This window comes from Panthera leo, chromosome A2, assembly GCF_018350215.1.
Source record: "Panthera leo isolate Ple1 chromosome A2, P.leo_Ple1_pat1.1, whole genome shotgun sequence".
NCBI classification, from domain to species: domain Eukaryota; kingdom Metazoa; phylum Chordata; class Mammalia; order Carnivora; family Felidae; genus Panthera; species Panthera leo.
The window spans coordinates 1586500-1607971 of NC_056680.1; the positions used below are offsets into that span (position 1 = coordinate 1586500).

The window sequence follows — 21472 nt, forward strand, 5'->3', positions numbered from 1 at the left end:
GTATTCTGGCTGGGCCCCAGCATAGGGTTCCCGCCTTAACAATAAACATACAGCACAGTCAGATCTGAATTTCAAGCGAACGACAAATACTTTTTTTTTTTTTTTTTTTTTTTTTTAGCGTAAGTAGGTCCCAAATGTTGTACAAGGCGCGTTAGGGGCTGTGTCAATCGGGGTTCTCCAGAGAAACACAGCCAACGTGAAGCAGAGCCAGAAGGATTTTAAGGAATTGGCTCACGTGGCCTCACGTGGAGGCTGGCGAGCCCGCGATCCGCAGGGCGGACTGGAGACCCAGGGCACAGCTGATGCTGCAGCTCGAGTCCCCAAGGCCGCCGGGAGGCGGCATTCCTAGTCTCCGAAGGCCTTCAACTGATTGCATGCGGCCCACCCGCAAGAGGGAGGGTCACCTGCTCTACTCAACATCTACTCCCTGCAAAGGTAGTTACGTCCAACCATGACCTCCACGGCAACTTCTAGCATAATGTCTGACCCGTCCACCGGGCGCCACAACCCAGCCAAGAGGACACGTAAAATTAGCCAGGCCAGCGACACACTCGTGCTGCGAAAGCAGGATCTGCTCATCTGAAATCCAAGCGCATCTGGGCGCCTGGTGTTTTCCCTGACACCCAGGCCTGCCGTTGGTGCCCACGGACCCCCCAGAGCAGCCCTGCGCCCGCTCGGCGCAGAGAGGGTGCAGGCACGAGGAGGACCAAAGGCCCCCGGAGGGAAAGGCCGACCTACCGCCCGCACTCGGCCTACCTGACAGGAGGAAGCAGGAGGCCCGCGCGGCCAGGCTGCCGCTACTCTCCCCTCCCCTTCCCGGGAGGAGACTGAAGCTCCTCGTCACGGAGACAGCCTCGCAAGAAAGCCTCGCGCGGCCTCAGCGGGGTTTCTCGCGAGACTACGATCGATCGAGGCCGCGCCGAGGGGGACTTCCGCTGGGTCTCTTGCGAGACCGCGATCGACGGGTGGCCTCGCGTGACCTCGGTTGGGTCTCTCGCGGGACTACGACCAAGCGGTGGCTTCGCAGGGCCTGCCTCGTCTCGGGTCTCTCGCGAGACCGGGATGAAGGGGCGGGCTGGACGCGTGACCATAGGAGCGCATGGCTGCCTCTGGCTCTCTCGGAGCTGAGGCCCTAACGAGGATAAGTACCCCGCGTACTGTCAGCCGAGGGCGCGTCGAGGCCCGTCCCTCCGCCAGGGATGCTGGCGGCTGCGGACGCTCTCGTAGACCCCAGGGCCACGAAGGACCCTAGCTGGCGCTCGGCTAGGCTCCAGTTGGTTCGCTCTGCGTCCGCGTGTTCTGTGCCGCTAGGCGGAGCGGTGGCCCGGAGACTTACCCGTTCTAGTCCCAGAGCCTGGAATGTGTCGCCTCACGTGGCAGAGGGGTCCTTGTCAAGGCCCCTGAGGCGGGGGTGACTCGGGGGGGCCCCGGGGGCCCGGCGTCCTCACGAGGTCCTCACGAGAGGGAGGCAGAGAGCCGGGCGGACCCCGTGCTGCTGGCCGTGAGGATGAGGAGGGCCCCGCGGGCCCAGGATGCGGCGCCTCTGGAAGCTGGAAAAGTGGGGAGACGGGTCTCCCTGGGGCTCCGGGGGGAACCGGCCCTGCCCAGGCCTGGATGTTAGGACTTCTGAGGCCAGAACTGCTTAGTAATAAACCTGGGTTCCTCGGCGACACTAGGTTTGCGGTGATTTGTTATACGGCGACCAGGAAGTCACGCCTCCGTCTTGGCAGTGGACCCCGGGGACCCGGGGGAGCCCGCATGCACAGGCCCAGCCAGCAATCAACGCTGTGCCGCCTTTTATGACTTTAAGACAGGCACCTAGGGCACTGTTGGAGGCTGCCACATCTGCACAAGTAAAACCGTTGCTTAGGGGAAGAGACGCATCCTCCAGCCCTGTCCCTGTTTTTTCGCCCTTTCTTGCTGGCATCCAGGTCGCCTTCCCAGTGTGTAGGAGCCATGGAGCCCACCGCTGGTGACTTACAGCTTGTGCCTGGGACAGCAAAGGAAGTCCCAGCTCCCTACACCTCGTGCTGCCGCATGGCCCTCTGCGTTGTTGTGGCCACAAGCATCATCATGGTCACCCTGGGAGTCCTCATGGGTAAGTGACTGTGGGCTCGCGTGGGTTCACACACTGGGCAACTTGCACAAAGATGTTTAGAAGTGGCTCAGTCGTATCCACATTATGATCCCAGAACCAAAGGGTTGAGCCTGCAAGTGTGGAATGGAAGGCAGGCCAGGAACCTGAGGGCCTGGGGTGGCCGTCTGGGGTGGGTGGTGCGTGGGAGGGGGCCAGGCACTGCATAATCACGTTTCCCACTGACCAGGTTTTCCAAGGAAGTTTTCGCTGTGGGGTGAAAATGGAAACAGCGAAATGAACTCTTTTAAATTTTAAGAAATTTAAAAAGTACCGAAAAGTATACAGTGTAAGGAATGAACAGTGGTTTATGTTCCTACAATCCAAAGTGGGCCCCATTTCCTATTTTCTTTCAGTAGATGGTCATATTATTTAGAGTTAACCATACAAAATTATGGTCTCTGTACAATGTGGGGCTGCAGCTATGAAACATAAACAGAGGAAGCTCTTTTTATATTTCAGTAGAATGATCTAGAGATGCCTACATTTGGAAAAGTAGAGAGAGGTGCCGAATAGCAAGAAAGAACGTGTTTGCCTATGTGCATAAATTGTTTTCCGGTTGTGTCCTTCTCCTGATCTCAGCTCAAGTCGTGACCTCAGGGTCCTGAGTTCAAGCCCCACGTGAGGCTCCATGCTGGGCAGAAGCCTACTTAACCCCAACAGACAAACAAAATTATTTAGAATTATGTAACATTTAAAAGTCAGTTCCTTTTCCCCACCAGCGATGTTTCGTGGGCAGCTCACGGGTACTGCACTGGACAGTGTGGATCTAGGACATTCTGTCATCACAGGAATTTCCGCTGGGCAGCACTGCTCTGGAACAGGCTTATTCTGAGATGATAAGCTTCCTACAGTTTTATTTGGAGATGTGAAGGTCACCTTTTCGTGAAAAAACATAACGACACAAAGGGGCAGTTTGAGGGAAAATGTTGCCACGTGGCAAAACTGTAAGCTGGCAATGCTGTGTGGGTTTCCTTGATTCTTATATGTAGTACAGATATGTTTATTATGCACTTTATGCATATATTTGGAACATCTGGAATAGATCTAGTGTGGAATATAGCCTGGTGTGTCTGACAGAGGCCCCCTAGTGGTTGTGGGAGTCAAATGCAGGAAAATTTGTGCCATGTGAGTGTGCACGGATGTGTAGGCGTGTTTGAGTGCGGCGTGTACATGTGTGTGGTTGTATAGGTGTGAGCACATCAGTGTCCTCACACTGGGGAGAGGCAGGGGGTGGGGTTTCACACCTGCATTCCAGAAGCACATACATTTGGGGAACAACATAAATACAATCCCCATCAGGACCTCTGAAACTAAGGAAGGCTTTAAGAAGTTTTAGAATGTTTTCTTTTTTTTTTTTTTTAATTTTTTAACGTTTATTCATTTTTGAGACAGAGAGAGACAGAGCATGAATGGGGGAAGGTCAGAGAGAGGGAGATACAGAATCTGAAACAGGCTCCAGGTTCTGAGCTGTCAGCACAGAGCCCGACGCGGGGCTCGAACTCACGGACCGCGAGATCGTGACCTGAGCCGAAGTCGGACGCCCAACCGACCGAGCCACCCAGGTGCCCCTAGAATGTTTTCTTTAATTAAAATTCGAATGTGTCCCCTTCCCAGACAGCTCAAAGTGTTAGCTGGTAATGTTAGCCTTCAGGGAAGCTGGGGGTCGGGCCCCTGGGACCTCTGTACTATTTCTGCAGCTTCCTGTGTGTCTGTCATTATTTCCGAGGGAAAACAGAAAGGCTTAGCTGGTGTACAGAGTGTAGGCAACGTGGCCCACACTGAAGAACGCTCATTTCTCTTTATTTTTAGTTTCTCGGATGAGAAAAACAGTTGTTTTAGGAATTGGCTTACAGTATATATATCCTGTGGTATTCATAAATATCGAAATATTTTTCTAGGTGAACATTCACTCACAATAAATAGAGTTGGTACCCAGCTGTCACGGTTTATGTGGCTGCTACCTTCATGTTTTTATATTGCAGTTATGATCATTTTTCACTGGTGTGTTATTTTGATCCATTCGTGGCAGAAACCCACGTTTTCACGTTTTAGGTGGTTGCTGTTGTGTCCTTTTAAAACTTTGTGATGATTGTTACTCTTTGCTATTGTGTACTTTTTTTTTATATTTAAGATTTTATTTTTAAGTCACCTACACCCGTGGGGCTCAAACTCAGAGCCCCGAGATCAGGAGTTGTGTGCTGTACCCACTGAGCCAGCCAGGTGCCCCTGCCACGTACTTTTTAAAATCGAAGTAGGGGCGCCTGGTGGCTCAGTAGATGAAGCATCCGACTTCGGCTCAGGTCATGATCTCGCAGTTCACGAATCTGAGCCCCGCGTCGGGCTCTGTGCTGACAGCTCGGAGCCTGGAGCCTGCTTTGGATTCCCTCTCTCTGCCCCTCCCTCACTCACGCTCTCACTGTCTCTCTCTCAAAAATAAATAAACATTAAAATTTTTTTTAAATGGATAATTAAATAAAAGCAAAGTGGATTTTAGGGGCTACTGGTGGGTATACAGCGTAGTGGCGGGACAGCCTTGTGGGTTGTGCTGTGCTCACCGTGAGCGTGGCTGCCATCGGCCACCCCGACGTCACTGGCTGGACTCCTGGCACCGTGCCACCCTGTCCTCTGCACCCCTCTGCCCTCCCCCTCCCGCCCCTCTGGTACCCATTGGTTTGTTCTCTGTATCGATGGGTCTGATTGTTATTAAGTGCTTTTGACGCCGTGTTTCCAACAGTCGCAAACCCCTGTGTTTTCAGAGGGTGGCATCCTGGGGCTGTGGGCTGAGGGTCCTGGTGCCTCCCGGCTGTGGTCACCCCCCTGTGGCATTTGTTGGGAATTGCTCCTCCTGAGGCCATTTCTTGGTGAGGCCAGCTTCAGGCCCTGAGCCAGGTACACCTGGTGAGCCAGGGGTGAGCAGGAGCTAACCGTGTCCTCAGGGACCTGGGGACGGCCGGTGCCTTCAGGCGGCTGCCTGTAGAGTCCGTCACCAAACCGAGACCTGTGTGAGAGACGAAGGGGGGCACTGTTGGCGACCACTCAGGGCCTCCCCCCCCACCCCCCGCCCTGGCAGTCGGCCCGCCACCTGTTTGTCAGGGTGATGGCCCCTGGGTGGCTGGGGGCCTTTGAGGCTGACTTAACTGCACCCAGACCCCGAACTTGGGCTCTCTCACGGGGCCCTGGTCTTGTCCGCAGCCTCCCTCTCTACACAGGGTGTCGACGTGGAGCACACGGCAGAGCTGCAAGGGGTCCGCTACGCCCACAGCTTGCAGCACGAGGCCTCGGACTACTACCGCACCCTGACGCCCGCTCTGGAATGGCTGGTGAGGGCGGCCGGGGTGGCGAGCCGAGCACGGTGGGGGAGAAGCCCAGGCAGGCTCTGAGGCAGGAAAGAGGGCGTGCGGGGCGGAGAGGTTGAGGCCACTGTGGCCAGCGCTGGTGGCCCCTGGAATACGGGGCAGCGGGGACTGACCCCTGCTGGCTCGTAGGCACTTTTAAAAGGTTAAAAGTTGTATTCCAGGGGCGCCTGGGTGGCTCAGTCGGTTAGGTGTCCGACTTCAGCTCAGGTCACGATCTCACAGTTCACGGGTTCGAGCCCCACGTCGGGCTCTGTGCTGACGGCTCGGAGCCTGGAGCCCGCTTCGGACTCTGTGTCTCCCTCTCTCTCTGCCCCTCCCCCACTCATGCTCTGCCCCTCTCTCTCTCTCTCTCTCTCAAAAATAAAAATAAACCTTAAAAAAAAAAATAAGTTGTATTCCAGTGGAGAGACCAGAGCCTCACACACAACTGGTGGCAACCTGAAAGAGGGCAGCCACTGTGGAAACAGGCAGGCAGTTGGTCAGAAGGGTAAACGTAATTTCTATGTGATCTAGTGATTCTGTTCATAGGTGTCCACCCAAGAGAGATGAAAGTTCATGTCCTCACACAAAACCTGCACACCCAGTGCTCACGGCGGCATGACTCACAAGAGCCAAAAAGTGGAAACACCCAAATGCCCATCGATGGGTAAATGGATAAACACAAGGAGGCCCGCGCGCACACGGGCACGTTACTCGGCCGGGAGCAGGAGCAGGGCACCCACATCTGCCGCCCTGAGGACGGACCCTGAACACACGACGCTCAGGGAGGGACCCAGACACGAGAGGCCACACGGGGTGTGAGTCCGCGTGTGTGAAATGTCCAGAACAGGCTCATCCACAGATGGGAAGGGGGCTCATGGGGGCTGGGGAGAGGTGGGGCGTGGGTTCTAGGGGAGATGGGGTTGCTTTGGGACTGATGGAATATTCAAAAATCGGTTGTGGTGATGGCTGCACAACTCTGCGAATGCACTAAAACCCATCCAGTTGTCCACTTTTAAAGGGTAAGTTTAGGTAGGTGAATTATATCTCAATTAAAGAAAATGTTTTAAATTTCATCGTAAGAGAGCAGAAGGGTCACTAGGGAAGAATTCACGTTTTGAGACGAGCAATCTGCCTGTGGCCTGGAGGCTGTGTGATAAGACATGGGAAAGCAGGGGGGCAGTTACAAGGCACCACCATCCAGACCAGGGATCAACACACTTTTCCTCTAACCGGGACAGGCAAGATCTTTGGCTTTTTGGGGCCCAGACACTCTCTGGCCCAGCTACTCACCTTGGCCTGAGGCAGCTCAAGAGGTGCCACAGGGGACAGGTGAATTAATGGATGTGGCTGTGTGCCGATAAAGCTTTATTTATGGACACCGAAATAAACATTTCGTATAATCTTCACGTACCATGAATATTTTTCTTTTGACTTTCTCCAACCATTTAAAACTGTAAAAACTATTTTTAGTTTGTGTACTGTATAAAAACAGGTAACGACTTGAATTTGGCCCATGGGTGTCAGCTTGCTGATTTAAGCCACATGCCCTAAAGCTCTGTCCAGAAGTATAACACGAAGCTTCGTGCATAATTTAAAATTACCTAGCCACTGTGTTAAGGAAAAGGAAACAGGTAGGCTTCATTTTAATATGTTTTACTTAACCCACGGTATCCAGAATATTATCATTTGATGTCATCAGCGTAAAGTGGGTATTAATGAGACTTTTCACCTCTTTTTGTGTTGAGTCTTCAAAACCCGGGTGTGTTTTATACTCACATCTCCATGCGGTTGCTAAATTGTCACCAGGAATACTTAATCCATAAGTGTGTAGATTCCATAAATGTACATGTGTAAGTTGCCCCAAGTATTCTTAAGAGTTTTCTGGTAACTGTGCAGAGTATCTGTTTCTAAATCTAAGTGTGAATTAACTAAAATGTAAACACCCGTCCCCCTGTGGCACCAGCCGTGCCATGTGTCAAATGCTCCGTCATCACGTGTGACCCGTGGCTGCCACGTGGGGCAGGGCAGGTAAAGAACATTTCCCAGATTTGTGTGCTGTTCTGTGGGCCAGTGCAGGTCTGAATGTGGGTGAGGGGGACATAGGCTCGGAGAGTGGACAGAAGAGAAGCAGGTCAGAGGGAGTTGTAGGCGGGAGACCTGTGTATCCTGTGCTTTGGCGTGGTGAGCGTCCGGTTTAGCAGCCAAGCCGGGACACTGACTGGGAACAGGGATGCTGTTAGCGACTCCACTGAGAGCAGGTAAACGGAGACACCTGGTAGCCCTAGGCATAGGCCACATAATGTGCCGGGGGGACTCTCCGGACCCCCAACCTTGGTGCTGCTGGGGACAGCATCTGGAGTGACACCCATCCCGGTGCCCAGGATGAGGGCCCTTCAGTGCTAAACCGGAGACTGTGGATAGTGGTCACTCGAACAGCACACGAAGGATAAGCAAGTTCCTAATGGCGTCTGGTTGCACAAAGCAGAGTTTATTTTAATGTAAAAATTCATGTAAAATGTAACTAACCATTTTAAAGTAAACACTTCAGGGGTGTTTAGTATATTCACAAAATTGTGCAGCCATCACCTCTGTCTAGTTCCGGAATGTTCCACCAACCCCAAAAGCAACCCCATCCCCATTAGCTGTCACTCCCCAGCCTCCTGCACCCATGAAGCCCTTTCTTGTCTGTGGATGTGCCTGTTCTGGACGTTTCACACACGGGAACCACACTCTCGTGTCTGGTTCCCGCTCTGAGCGTTGTGTGTTCAGGGTCTGTCCCATAGGCAGCTCGTGTCCGTGCCTCGCTCCCGTCCGTGTGGATGGGCCACATTCTATCCATCCATCTGCTGATGGGGCAGTACTTTCATCCAAATAACTTCCAAGTTTCCCTGTCCCGCACACGGCTCTGTGACTGCCGGGTGTACTGAGTGTAAGAAGAGGCGCGTTTCCGTGCCCTCTCCAACTCCGCGGGTCCCTGCGGGACAGCCGCCCAGCCCGTGGCCTTAGCGCGTGCTGCTGTGGTTTCTGTTGCAGTTTGTAAGCAGCTTTCGGGAGACCGAGTTGGAGGCCAGCTGTGTGGGCTGCACCGTGCTAAGTTACAGGTGGGTCAGGGCCTCCTTTCAGGCGAAGGAACCCCGGTGGACACCCAAGAGGTTCCAGAAGATTCCAGCAGGAGCCCTCCCTCCCCAAAGGCCTCTCTCCTCCCTGCAGGGATGGGAATTCCAGCGTCTTCGTGCATTTCCGGCTGCACTTCCTGCTGCAAGCCTCACAGTCACTGAGTCTGGGCCTAGAGGAGGAGCTGTTGCGGCAGGGACTCCGAGCGAGGCTGCAGGGGCACGGTATCCCCCTGGCTGCCCACGGCACCATTGTGTCTGCCCAGCTCACAGGCAAGTAGGCTATAGACCCTGAAAGACACCAGGGGGAGGCTGTGGGGGAGGTGGCAGCTGAACGTTGCGTTAAACTTTAGGTTTCCAACAGCTGCTCCCTCTTTTGAAAAGAAAACGCAGGCACATTGCTTTACCCTCACTAGTAGAGACCAGGTGACAGCAACCTGCAAATGGCCGGAGTGTAAATATTTTCATCCTTGCAGCCCTTTGGGTCTCGGTCGAGGTCACTCAACTCTGCTATTGTCACATGAGAGTTAAAGACAATACATAAATGGGCAGTGTTGTGTATCGATAAAACTTTAACGCATAATCAAATGGTAGGCCGCATTTGGCCTGCAGCCACTGTTTGCCAATCCTGGTATAGAAATAAGAGTAAATGCTGTGCTCTAAGATCTGATGGTGCAGATTCCGTATCATGAACCAAAACTTCACATAAAATCTGATGATGCAGTTCATCGTGATTTGAGAACCAGACATGAGTTCGTTCAGTCTGTCATCAGGTTAAAGACTGCTTGCCTTGACCTTGTCCTACTAGACATTTATGCCCTTTGCCCACCAATGCTGACATGCTGGTTGAGTCTTAGTAACCTCGGCGTCCGTGTGAATTGAACTCTCCTTGGTCTTGTGCCTGCATAGTCCATTATGGTGGCCACTAGGCCTGTGTGGCCCTTGAGTGCTTGTCATGCAGCCAGTGAGACCAAGCAACAGAATGATTCGTTGGGTTTCATCTTAATTGATTTAAGTTAGAATTGAAGTGGCTCCTATGATAGACCGTGCAGCTGCCTTGCAATCCGATGTTTTCAAAAAACTACAGAACTCACTGGATGAGCTTACATGTCTTGTCCATTTCACTGCAGGAAGCCAGAAAGCGCCATGGACAGAAAGAGATTTAAAATCAGGTATGTCTTCCCCTCTCCCACGGAGCTGCCTGCCCTCTGCAGTTTCCAGAGAGTCACCTGGAGAGGTTCCCCAAGACTTCAGACACAGAGGGCTCCCTCCAGTGCAGTGAAGGCTAGTTCTGCACACCAGCCTCCTCTGGGGGCCAGGAGGCACGGACTTACAGTCCTGTGTGGGCAAGAGATGGAAAGTTGAGACGCTGAAGTACACGTGGCCAAATACGAGTAAGAGAAAACATTACTGGTGGGTTTTTTTGGAAAAGTGGTAGGGATCTGCTGTTAAAAGACAAAACACAAACAGTTTGGAAAAAAAGAAAAAAGAACGAGTACCACATGGAGTCCTCAAGTAGGGGCGATCCTGGCCCCAAGGGATGCTGGGTGGTATCCAGGGACATCTGGTAGTAAGGAGCGGGGCTCCTGGCCTGGAGGGGGTGGGGCCAGGAGTGCTGTTCAGCCCCCACAGTGCCCGGGATGCCCTCGCAGAGAACAGTTGGGCCCCACGTGTGTGCCGAACACTTAAAATGGTTAACATAGTAAACTTCACGTTATGTATGTTTTACTACAACTTGAAAAATTCGATTTCTTTTTTTAAGTACTTTTGTTAGTGTTTTATTTATTTTTGAGAGAGAAAAAGACAAAGTGTGAGCAGGGAGGGGCAAAGAAAGAGAGAGACACAGAATCAGAAGCAGGCTCCAGGCTGAGCTGTCAGTACAGAGCCCGACCTGGGGCTTAAACCCACGAACCATGAGATCATGACCTGAGCCAAAGTCTAATGCTTAACCGACTGAGCCACCCAGGTGCCCCGAAAAGTTCAGTTTCACCCGTGTCTTACTTAAAAATACGTGGGCGCTCAAAAATGTGGAAGCACACATGGTGTGCCTGTACTTCTGTTACGTTGTCCTGGCCTGTGTGCTGACTGACATTCTCGTGTTGTGTCTCCGTACTGGTTCTGAGAAAATTACTTCAGAAACATTTAGGGCCAAGGAAGCAAAAAAGAGATGTTTTCCATGCCCTGAAGGCTCTGAGTAGCGAGCAGAATCTTGCTGCAGCCGGGAGATACAGAGTGGGGTCAGGAACCTGGTTCTTCTCTGCCCACAGGTCACTGCCCAGGGAACACCTTTTCCTGCCGCAACGGCCAGTGTGTGACCAAAGTGAACCCGGAGTGTGACGACAGAGTGGACTGCTCCGACGGATCTGATGAGGCCCACTGTGGTCAGTCCCCTGTCTGGCTGGTATCTGGGCCATGTCCCCTCTCCGGGGTCAGCTGCTGGCTCTGCTGTCTGGCCCGCTGCACACATTATACACGCCACCTGGGCTTGGCATCGCTGGAGCTGGGCAGAGGAAGGGAGGGGGCGCCTGTGAGATGGGTCCCTGCCGAAGCGTGATAAGCCTCGAGTGCCAGGAACTGGCGCTCTGGGTTTCGAGCAAGGGAATCTCACGGTGGAAGTGCCGTAAGAGGAGCCAACGTTTTCTAGCGATGTTAGCCCATGCGATAGGGTAAGAGCAGCAGTTGAAGTGTGGAAAGGAAGAGGGAAAACCATCATAATTCACAGTGGATGTGATCGACTATATAAATGAATCAATAAATTGACTAGCCCGGGATTAGAAAATGAGAAGGTTTGACACGGAGGGGAGAGTACGAGAAACACAAACACATACAAAAGCTATTCCTTTGCTTTATGCAACTAACAACGGGTTAGAAGATAAAATGCAAAAAATCCCGCATGTGATCAGTAGCAACAAAAAATGAGCATGTCACGCCTGTAGAGTTCTATAAAATTATAAAACCTCACTGGACATAAAAGTGGACCAAATAAGCTGAAACATGGCATCCCATGAAAAGATGGATGTATAAGAACTTTGAAACTTGCAAAGTCTACGGTGGAGGAAACATTGGTGGCGTGTGGCACCTGGACCTGGATGATCTGTGGAGGCCAATTGAAATTGGCGGCTGTGACCCCCCCACCTCGGGGTCCGTGACTCACCAAAGTGACTCGCAGAACTCAGGTGTCCTCCTATGCAAGGTTACAGCTTCTCCCAGTGAAAAGGTCATGAAAGGAAGAGGTGCACCGGGCACAGAGTGGGCGAGACCGGCGGTGGGCAGGCTCCCCACTGCCCAGTGCGGTCACGGGACAGTGCTGGACTGAAAGTCGCAGCAGCAGCACGTGAACACATACAAAGTGTTTCCAGCCAGGGAAACTCGCTGAGACTTGGTGTCCCGGGTCACACAGGCAGGTAGCACCGGCACAGCTCACTTTAGGTGTGAGAGTCCCAGGGCTGCCAAAGCAAGGTGGCCTGGACAACAGGGACGGTCCCTGTCACAATCTGGAGGCTGGAAGCTGAGGTCAAGGTAGCAGGAGGTTTGGTTTCTTCTGAGCTGGTGATGGAGAATCTGTTTCATGGTTCTCTCCTGGCTTCTGGGGCTTGGTGGATGTCTAGCATTTCTTGGCTTATGGAAGTGTCACCAGATCTCTGCCATCACGTCCACATGGCATTCTCCCTGTGTGCGTGCCTTTGTCCGAATTTCCCCTTTTTAAGAAGACACCAGTCATTGGATTCAGGGCCCTCACTAATGACTTCATCTTAATTTGATCATCTCTGAAGACCCTATTTCCAAATAAATCACACTCACAAGTACTGGGGGTTAAAACTTCATCTTTTCGGGGGACACAGCTCAGCCCAAAAAACTGAGTTTCCAGCCCCTCAAGAGGTCAAGGTGATACCACGTGGCCCAAAGTCACCATGAACTTTCTGGGTGACCCAAGTCCCCAGGCAGGTCAAGGTCAAGCTGCTCTCAAACAACAGTCCAAGAGCTTAGAGCTCTGTTTCCTCCCAGGAGGTGGCCAAGGGCAACAGTACTTTCTCTGAGATGTGCAGTGTTTGGACAGCTCTTCTCAGTTCACTGTTTGCTGCATGACAACATGAGCTGAAGTGGAGACCCAGAGGGAGGGGCCTGTGTGGGGAAGAAAAGGAAGAAAGTGCCCTCTGGGCAGCTAGAGACATGAGGAAGCAAGGGGTCGACCCTTTGCTTTATGAGTCGGCACACCCGCGAATCAAGTCGAAAGTGTGGAGTTCCCACCTGGATCTCGCCCTTGGCCATGAGCTCCATGACAGGTGTAATGTGGAGAAGTGAAGGTTGCTTGAAGGCCACCTGTGCCTGAGGCAGAGAAGGGGTCCCGGCAGAGACATTCTCTGCCACTGCCTGGTGCATGCAGCCTTGGGTGTTTGACCTGTTGGGCAGCTGGAGGTGGGGCACACGAGGGCTGGGGGGCCCCAAAGGAGTCAGCAAAGCCAAGTGCAAGGGACCTAGAGCACGTCTTTGAACGAGAGGGTGGCAGGGATGAGCGATTCTGCACAGACGTGGTGGGAGCATAGTCACGGCCCTGCCCTCTGAGGGCCCTGGTTGGTGACCTCTGTCTTGCAGACTGTGGTCTACAGCCCGGCTGGAAGACAGCCGGCCGGATCGTGGGTGGCGTGGAAGCGTCCCCGGGAGAGTTCCCGTGGCAAGTCAGCCTTCGAGAAAACAAGGAACACTTCTGTGGGGCTGCTGTCGTCGGGGCCAGGTGGCTGGTGTCCGCGGCCCACTGCTTCAACGGGTGAGCCCTGCACCCTTGGTTCTGCCTTCTGTCCCACTCCCGGAGCACCGCCTTTCCTGGGGTCCTTAGAGCCCCGTGGAGCTCTCTTGTCCCTCCCCTCCCTTCTTTTTCTTTTCTGTTGTTGAATCTGAATGTGTTCTTATTGTTTAAGTTGTGGTAAAATATACACTACATAAATTTACCACCTTAACCATCACAATTCAGTAGCATTGCTGTTCACACTGCTGTGCAGCTGCCCCCACCACTCATCTCCAGAACTTTCCATGTCCCCAAGCTGAGACTCTGTCCCCATGAAGCACAGACTCCCTGTCCCTGCCCCTCCCCTGGCTCCCACCATCTGCTCTCTGTCTCTGTGGACGGGACTCCTCTGGGGACCCCCCGTGAGTGGGGTCACGCAGGACGTGTCCTTCTGTGTCTGGCTTCTGTCACTGCGCATGGTATCCTCTGGGTCCGTCCGCATGGTGGCAGGTGGCAGGACGTCCTTCCTTCCTGAGGCTGGATGATACCCCAACGTGTGGATGGACCACATTGTGTTTGTCCTTCATCCATGGAAGGACACTCGAGTGCTTTCATCAGCTCTTGGTGGTTGTGAACTGGGACCTGTTTCCAGTGCCTCTGAGTATAGACACGCGAGTGGGATTGCTGAGTCACCTGGTAATTCTGTGTTTAAACTTTCTGAGGAACCACCGTATGGTTATCCCCGGGGGCCGCACCATTTTCCATCCCCGCCGGCCACGCAGAAGGCTCTGGTGTTTCCACGTGCTCCCCAGCACTTGTCGTCATCTGCTGTTTTGATCTGAGCCACCGCGGCGGCTGTCCCGTGCTGCCTGACTGTGCTTGTGGCCCACTTGTATGTCTTCTTTAGAGACATGTGTTTGAACTCTTTGCCTGTTGTTGAACCAGCTCGTTGCTTGTTGTTGAGGATGGTCAGAATCGTTAACAAACCAAGAGTGGCCAGGCAGAATGGAGCTGGTCAAAAGTGGGAGAAGGTTCCAGAAGCCTCTGTGCCAGGCATTGCCGTTTGGTTGCTGCAGTCTTTGGAGACCTGAGGGAGAGGGCAGGGCAGTCTGGACAGATGGTTCAGTACTTTACAGCCCTTGGCTTGCTGCCGGGCCCCGCGTGCAGCCTGCTGTCTGCCTCAGCTGCCAGCCTGGGGACGGATGCCAGAACCAGTCACAGCTCAGGACAGTAGGTGGCAATTTTTCCATTCAGTTTTGTTCTCCCATATTTTATTACAGCAGTAGTTAAGCAGATAGAAAAGACGAAAAAACGGCACGACAGACATTTGTGTGCTCTTACCTGATTTTAGCACGCGTTGGCATTTTCCCGTATTAGCCATCGCTCCTGCTGTGTCTTTACCTACACACACGCGGCTCTGCGTCTTTTCCTGCCAAACCATTTGATATTCTCCCCTCTGACCGTGATGCGTCCCCCTGACTCTGTTGCACGTGTCTGTACAAACAAGGAACACTGTCACCCGCACCCACAGTATCGTGACCCACCGCCACACGCTGGCATCCGGCGCCCTGTCCACATCCGATCTCCCCACTTGTCCCAAGGGTCCGTTAGAGCTGCCTTTGTGTTTTCTTTCTTATTCTGGTAACATGGTAAAACTTCCTTCTGGTAAAACTTATTTAAGGCAATAAGAGTTTTGATCTTGAGCTTAGCAGAATGATTCCGCAAAGGTACGGAGAGAGGGTGGGTGAGGGGAGGGAGGGCTTTGGGAGACAGAACCCGGCCTTGTCCCCTGCTTCTGCTGGGAAGCGTGGTGTTCCGTCCGTTGACCCTGTACGGGGCCCGCGAGGAACATCCACTACAAGGCCAGGAGTAGGGTGAGGAGAACGGGGCACTTTTGGTGGCCGGGGGGGGGGGGGGGGGGGGCAAAGTGTCAGCTGTTGCCCAGAACAGGCATTATGACAAGTAATACTTTCATGTCATGTTGCAAAAAAAAAATAAATAAATAACGCAAAAAACAAACTCCACAATGAACAGAATGTCCAGTTGGGAAATTCAGAGCAGATCTGACCGGCCGGGGCTCTGGGAAGCCTGGGCGGTGAGTGGGGCTGGGGCAGCCAGATCCTGTGTTTATGTAAAATGTCCGCACTTTGTCGTGGGTTCGGCATTCATTTGGACGTTCTGCGGTATGGCGCGAAGACACGGTTTATCCCAAGGCCTGTGGGCTTTGGCCCCCACCCCAACACTGCACCCAGATCTGTCTTTGTTTCAAATGCTGAAAATTGGCGTGGAATGGGTTCGTGTGCATCCATTTCCATTTTCGACAAAGTCGCGTGATGCCTGAGTTTCGGGGCGCACCCTAATCACGCCCGCTCCCAGGGCGGGTGCCTCCCTCGCCGCCCCCGCTGCCCGTCTGTGCCGGGTGGACCCTGGAGCTGTGGCTTCTGTGCCCCGCAGGTTCCAAGACCCGGCGGAGTGGGTGGCCTACGCGGGCACGACCCACCTCAGTGGCGCAGAGGCCAGCACGGTGCGGGTGCGCGTGGCCCGCATCACCCCGCACCCCCTGTACGACCCGGACACGGCCGACTTTGACGTGGCGGTGCTGGAGCTGGACGGCCCGCTGGCCTTCGGCAGGCACGTCCAGCCCGTGTGCCTGCCTGCCGCCACGCACGTCTTCCCGCCGCGGAGGAAGTGCCTCATCTCCGGCTGGGGCTACCTCAAGGAGGACTTCCGTAAGTCGCTCGGCCCCTGCCTCCTCCCGCGGCCGGGGGTCCTGGCGCTCCGTGCCTGCGGTGCCCGCCGCCCCAGAGGGTGCTCTGGGCAGTTCTGTGCCATTTGCGAATGTGCCCTGCTGTTTCAGCTCGGGCCAGAAACCGGCGTCCTTCCCGTGGCGTATGCACTGCCACGTTTTGTGCGTTTTTGTGCTCTTTGTGGGTGGTTGCTAAAATGGCCCCTGGGGCAGAGTGGCGGCTGGCGTCTCTAGGTGCAGACAGGCCGGGGTGTCTAGTAAGCTGCTTCCCGCGGTGGGTTCCAGAGCGTGAACTCAGGGAAGTGCGCGTGCTCAGAGGCACACACACCGTAAGTTACGGACCTTGAGAGCAGAGGATCCTAGGAACCTGCCCTCTGCCCCCCACAAGCCACGCTACAGAAGCGATAAGTCAGGGTTTGTGGCGACTTTACAGAACAGAACTGTCTCGGAGGAGGGGTGAGAATCCACTGTAATCTGACAGAAGGTGCTGGAAGGAAACCCACAGGATGCTTCAGGGAAAAGGATTTGGGGTGGGGATGGCTTCAGGGAAGGACCGTGAAAGTGACGCCTCAGCTCTGACCCAGTGGATGAGATAAAGTACTCGGACAGGGGGTTGTCCTGCAGCGAGAAGTCCCATCATTGCGGGAAGTCCTATTGGATGACACTAGTCTAGAACATTCTAGAGCAAACTGTCCAGGCTGGCTCGGTGGCTGTGCATGGAAGTGGGGGTGCCCTAGGGCCCCCCCCAAGTTCAGGGGCAGCTTTGCCCTGTCGAAAGGGTCTGGGCGTCCACCGCAGCTGACTTCAGGTGCAGGGCCCATGGCCTGTGATTTGGGGTTTTCTCAGGTCTGTGCCTGCCTGATACGAAAGAAAAGAAAAATGTCGTATGATTTTTACACCTTCTGAAAAGGAAAGGTATTTTCCACACGGACCTAATTAGGAGGGAATATAAAGATAATTAAGCCCAGGCCACCAACATTTCGTTTCAGCCTCCCTCGTTCACCGACCACAGGTCCAAGGGCGGGGCAGGGAGCAGAGCAGTGAGCCTCGCCACGAGGGGCTCCCAGGCCAGACCGGCACTATCCAAGAGAGCTTCCCTTGGGGGGTGGGGGCTGTGCTTTGTGTTTGTGTCACCCGCTATAGGAGCCAGCAGCCCCCTGCAAGCTGGCCGTGGCCGTGTGCCTGGGAAACCGAGTTTTTACATTTTATTGCGTCGTACGCATTTAGATCTACATTTAAATAGCCACATGTAGCCAGTGGCTGCCAGACTGGACAGCCCAGCCCTGGAAGGAAGTAGGTGGCGAGGAGTGCGTTGGAGACTAAGGTTGGGTGGAGATGGGGGCTGCAAGCTTTAATAGGGTGGTCGGGAGGGGCTTCTTGAGAATGGGGGTGAGGGGGGAAGGCAGGCAGATTGTGTAGGGACAGACAGCGCTCTAGGCAGCTGGGACAGCATGCACAAAGGCTCTGGGGTCGGTGGTCCAGACTTGGACTTTTAATTTGAGCCGGGATGGGGGGAGGGCATCGCCCTGCAGGATGTGGGGAGAGGGCAACATAATCCGTAGCAAAGAAGGCACTGGCTGCAGGCCGAGAAGAGATTTCAGCAGAGTAGGACAAGAATGATGGCAGAAGCAGGTACGGGGAGGCTCAGGGCAGAGCAGGTTTTAGGAGGGAGGTGAGGAAGGAGCCCAGCCTTGGGTGTTCACTCGGATGCCTCTTCGCCGCCTGGGCCACGGAGGTTGCTGGTGGGCATTTGTGGAGTGCGTGCTCTGCCGGTTTCCGAGCTGGCTGCTGCCGCGGATCCCCTTCCCGCTGGGGAAGCCGAGGGCCGGAGCAGAGACGGCCTGCAGCCTCCAGCCTCGGGGTGGCTGCCCGGGGCCCCGAAGCGCTCATCCTGCTGGCGTCTCTGTGTCCTGGGCAGTGGTCAAGCCGGAAACGCTGCAGAAAGCCACGGTGGAGCTGCTGGAGCAGGGCCTGTGCGCCAGCCTGTACGGCCACTCGCTCACCGACAGGATGCTGTGTGCCGGCTACCTGGACGGGAAGGTGGATTCCTGCCAGGTGAGCCCCACGGCCCCTGGGGCCTGGGGACGAGTCCCGAGGCCCCAGGCCCCGCCCCACCTGCCCGAGGCCCCCAGGTTTCCGCCCTGGAAGAGGGGGTGCCCACAGTTTCCAGTCTGCCACCAAGACTTCCCTGCCTGCCTTCTAGCACGGCTCCGGATCTCCTTTTTCCTTTATGCCTTTGGTCTCATTTCTCAAGCCCACTGGCCGGGGGAGGGGGGGGAGACTGCTGCCTGCACTCGGTGCCACAGCAAAACCGGGGCCTGTGGAAAAGGTGGGGAAATGGTGGCAGAGGGCGTGTGCTGGGGAACGTGAGAGTCCAGGCGAGCCGGGAGCGAGAAGGGAAAGGGTGAGCGGACAGGATGTGTGAGGGCAGACCGGGCCCTTCGCTGCCAGTGAGACACAGGGGCAGCCACACTGGCCGCCTTGGCGAGTGGCAACATCGTCAGAGATCCCGTGGACGAGGAGAGGAGGGGATGTTTATTTGGGCTGGGTTTTGCACTGCCAGAGGCTGAACCGAGCGAGGTCTTGGAGACCCCACGGCCCAGCTGTCCAGCTGTCCTGCTGTGTGTTTACGAAGAGCAGACGGAGGCTCGCCAGCCACCTCGGCTCCAGGAGCCCGTGGGGAGGGGGGACTCCTCTGACTCGGCGGCTCTGGGATCTGGACTGGCTGCGGCCAGGGCCCCCGACCCTCCCAAAGGCGTGCCTCTGTCTCCCAGGGCGACTCGGGAGGCCCCCTAGTCTGCGAGGAGCCCTCTGGCAGGTTCTTCCTGGCCGGCATCGTGAGCTGGGGAATAGGTTGTGCGGAAGCCGGACGCCCCGGCGTCTATGCCCGAGTGACCAGGCTGCGTGACTGGATCCTGGAGGCCATCACCACGGCAGGCCGGCCTCTGGCCCCCACGGCGGCTCCCGCCTCCACCACCGCCAGCACTGCCCGGCCCACCAGTCCTGAGAGCCCCGCCAGGCCCACTCTGGGCCTCAGCGCCGCGCCTCCCGACTCCGTCACCGCCTCTAAGCCACAAGGTACTCTCTAGGGGCGCAGGCGCAGGTAGGGTAGGCGTGCGCCCCTGCGGGACTGGGCGGATGGGTGCTGGCTCCCGGCAGCTCTCTGCGGGAAGGAGATGTGTGCCGTCTGGGCCCTTCTCTCTTGTTCCCCACAGAGTGCGGGGCCAGGCCCGCCATGGAGAAGCCCACTCGGATCGTGGGCGGGCTGGGAGCCGTGTCGGGGGAAGTGCCCTGGCAGGTCAGCCTGAAGGAAGGTTCCCGGCACTTCTGTGGCGCCACCGTGGTGGGGGACCGCTGGCTGCTGTCGGCCGCCCACTGCTTCAACCAGTAAGACCCACCCCAGCCCCCGGGGTCTGCGCAGCCACCCCTGTGCCCCTCTGTCACCCGGTGCCCTGCCCCCTCTCTCGTGAACACGAATCCTGCCACACGGAGGCAGCCCTTCCCCTGGGCTCAAGAACTGGTTCTGTCCAGCTGCAAACCCGGAGAGGGAACAGGCGGGAGAAGTGAGGGTTCTGGGGGGGGGCATCTCAAGGGCCCCACCTGGGCCGCAGCTCCTGGGGGGAGGATTCTGCTGGGCTGGTCTCTGGGGGACAAGTGGGGGCATCTTCGCCTCCGCCCCACGGTTAGTCTGTCAGTCACAGGGCACCAGGGGCCCCTTGTGTTCTAGCCAGAGGAGATGAGCCCCCAGGGGCTCCCTGCCTTGTCCACAGGCCCCCGGCCTGGGACCACTTTTGGGCAACAGCCACGTGGCCCCTCCGTCCGCCCGGCGCCCCTCCCCAGAGCCCGGGCCCCACAGCTGTGCCTGGCGTCCTGGGGGCAGCGGGGTGTCTGAGCGGCCCCTTGTCGGCAGCACGAAGGTGGAGCTGGTGCGGGCCCACCTGGGCACCGCGTCCCTCACGGGCGTCGGCGGAAACCCAGTGAAGATGGGGCTCAAGCGGGCAGTGCTGCACCCCCAGTACAACCCCGGCATCCTGGACTTCGATGTGGCCGTGCTGGAGCTGGCCGGGCCCCTGGGTTTCAACAAGTACATCCAGCCTGTCTGCCTGCCCCTGGCTATCCAGAAGTTCCCTGTGGGCCGGAAGTGCATGATCTCCGGCTGGGGTAACACACAGGAGGGAAACGGTGAGCTCCCCACCAGGCTCTCCGGTCCCACACCTGCAAACCCCTCTCCCCTCCGCTCCCCCCAGGGTCGCGGGCTCTGGCGCACGGGCAGTGTGGCTGCTTCGTAAAGGTTTATCGGCGCCCAGCCCATCCGCTGGTTTACAGACGGTCTCTGGGGGCTTTCCTGCTACAAGGGCAGAGCTCAGTCGTTCCAACAGAGACTGGCCCGTAAAGCCATGATTATGTGCTCTGTGGCCCTTGGTAGAAAAGCTCGGAGACCCTTGTGCTGTACCCTTCAGGGACCCCCAAGAGTTAGTGCTGCTTTTGTCCTCCCTGCAGGTCACCCAAGGCGCTAGGGAATCCGCCTGGGGATGTTGGTGAGAGTCTAGGGTGCTGAGTAGGAGCACGGGGTCCGCCCCCTTATCGCTACACGACCGCACGGACCCCTGCGGCCCCGAGGGGCCGTGGTTCTTTATCCATAGGGCAGGGACTCCCCTCCCCGGGTGGGTGTTGCCACAGCGTAGCCGACGTGGAAGAGGGATCGCTCTGTGAGTGAGCTTGTGTGGGGCCTCCTCTCCTTGGCAGCCACCAAGCCTGACATTCTACAGAGAGCGTCTGTGGGCATCATAGACCAGAAGGCGTGCAGCGCACTCTACAACTCCTCCCTCACGGACAGGATGCTCTGCGCCGGCTTCCTGGAGGGCAAAGTGGACTCCTGCCAGGTGAGCATCCAGGGGGCCGCCTGACATGTTCGCAGACGGAAGGGAAACAGTTTCCAGCGCGTCACAGTGAGCAGGGGAACCCTCAAGAGAACCCGAATGCCTGTAAATGTGTGGTTTAGAGAAATTGTCATTTCCAAGCAGAAGACGAGGTGGGTGTGCAAAAAAATACAGACACTAACTTGAAAATGTGCAGCATGGGGCGCCTGGGTGGCGCAGTCGGTTGGGCGTCCGACTTCAGCCAGGTCACGATCTCGCGGTCCGTGAGTTCGAGCCCCGCGTCAGGCTCTGGGCTGATGGCTCAGACCCTGGAGCCTGTTTCCGATTCTGTGTCTCCCTCTCTCTCTCTGCCCCTCCCCCGTTCATGCTCTGTCTCTCTCTGTCCCAAAAATAAATAAACGTTGAAGAAAAAAAAAAAAAATTAAAAAAAAAAAAAAAAAAAAAAGAAAATGTGCAGCATGTATTCACGGGAGAAAAAGCTAATCACAAGTTATGGCACATGTGACTGCTCTGTGTCGCAGGGTAGCCAGTGAGC

The 21472-nt window shown here is 55.7% G+C and overlaps 1 protein-coding gene across 3 annotated transcripts in view; it reads left to right on the top strand.

Moving 5' to 3' along the window:
* The first annotated feature begins 1273 nt into the window (after window positions 1-1273).
* The window catches only part of TMPRSS9 (transmembrane serine protease 9), a 29714-nt gene continuing 9515 nt past the window's right edge, over window positions 1274-21472 (top strand). For all 3 annotated transcript variants that reach the window (XM_042927910.1, XM_042927911.1, XM_042927912.1), the window contains exons 1-13: window positions 1274-2098; window positions 5330-5457; window positions 8509-8576; window positions 8686-8861; window positions 9719-9760; window positions 10856-10969; window positions 13182-13353; window positions 15766-16040; window positions 17976-18112; window positions 18832-19135; window positions 19273-19444; window positions 19968-20239; window positions 20804-20940. In XM_042927910.1, coding sequence (XP_042783844.1) covers window positions 1957-2098; window positions 5330-5457; window positions 8509-8576; window positions 8686-8861; window positions 9719-9760; window positions 10856-10969; window positions 13182-13353; window positions 15766-16040; window positions 17976-18112; window positions 18832-19135; window positions 19273-19444; window positions 19968-20239; window positions 20804-20940 — 2139 coding nt within the window. In that variant the 5' untranslated portion in view covers window positions 1274-1956. The remainder of the gene's footprint in view (window positions 2099-5329; window positions 5458-8508; window positions 8577-8685; window positions 8862-9718; window positions 9761-10855; window positions 10970-13181; window positions 13354-15765; window positions 16041-17975; window positions 18113-18831; window positions 19136-19272; window positions 19445-19967; window positions 20240-20803; window positions 20941-21472) is intronic.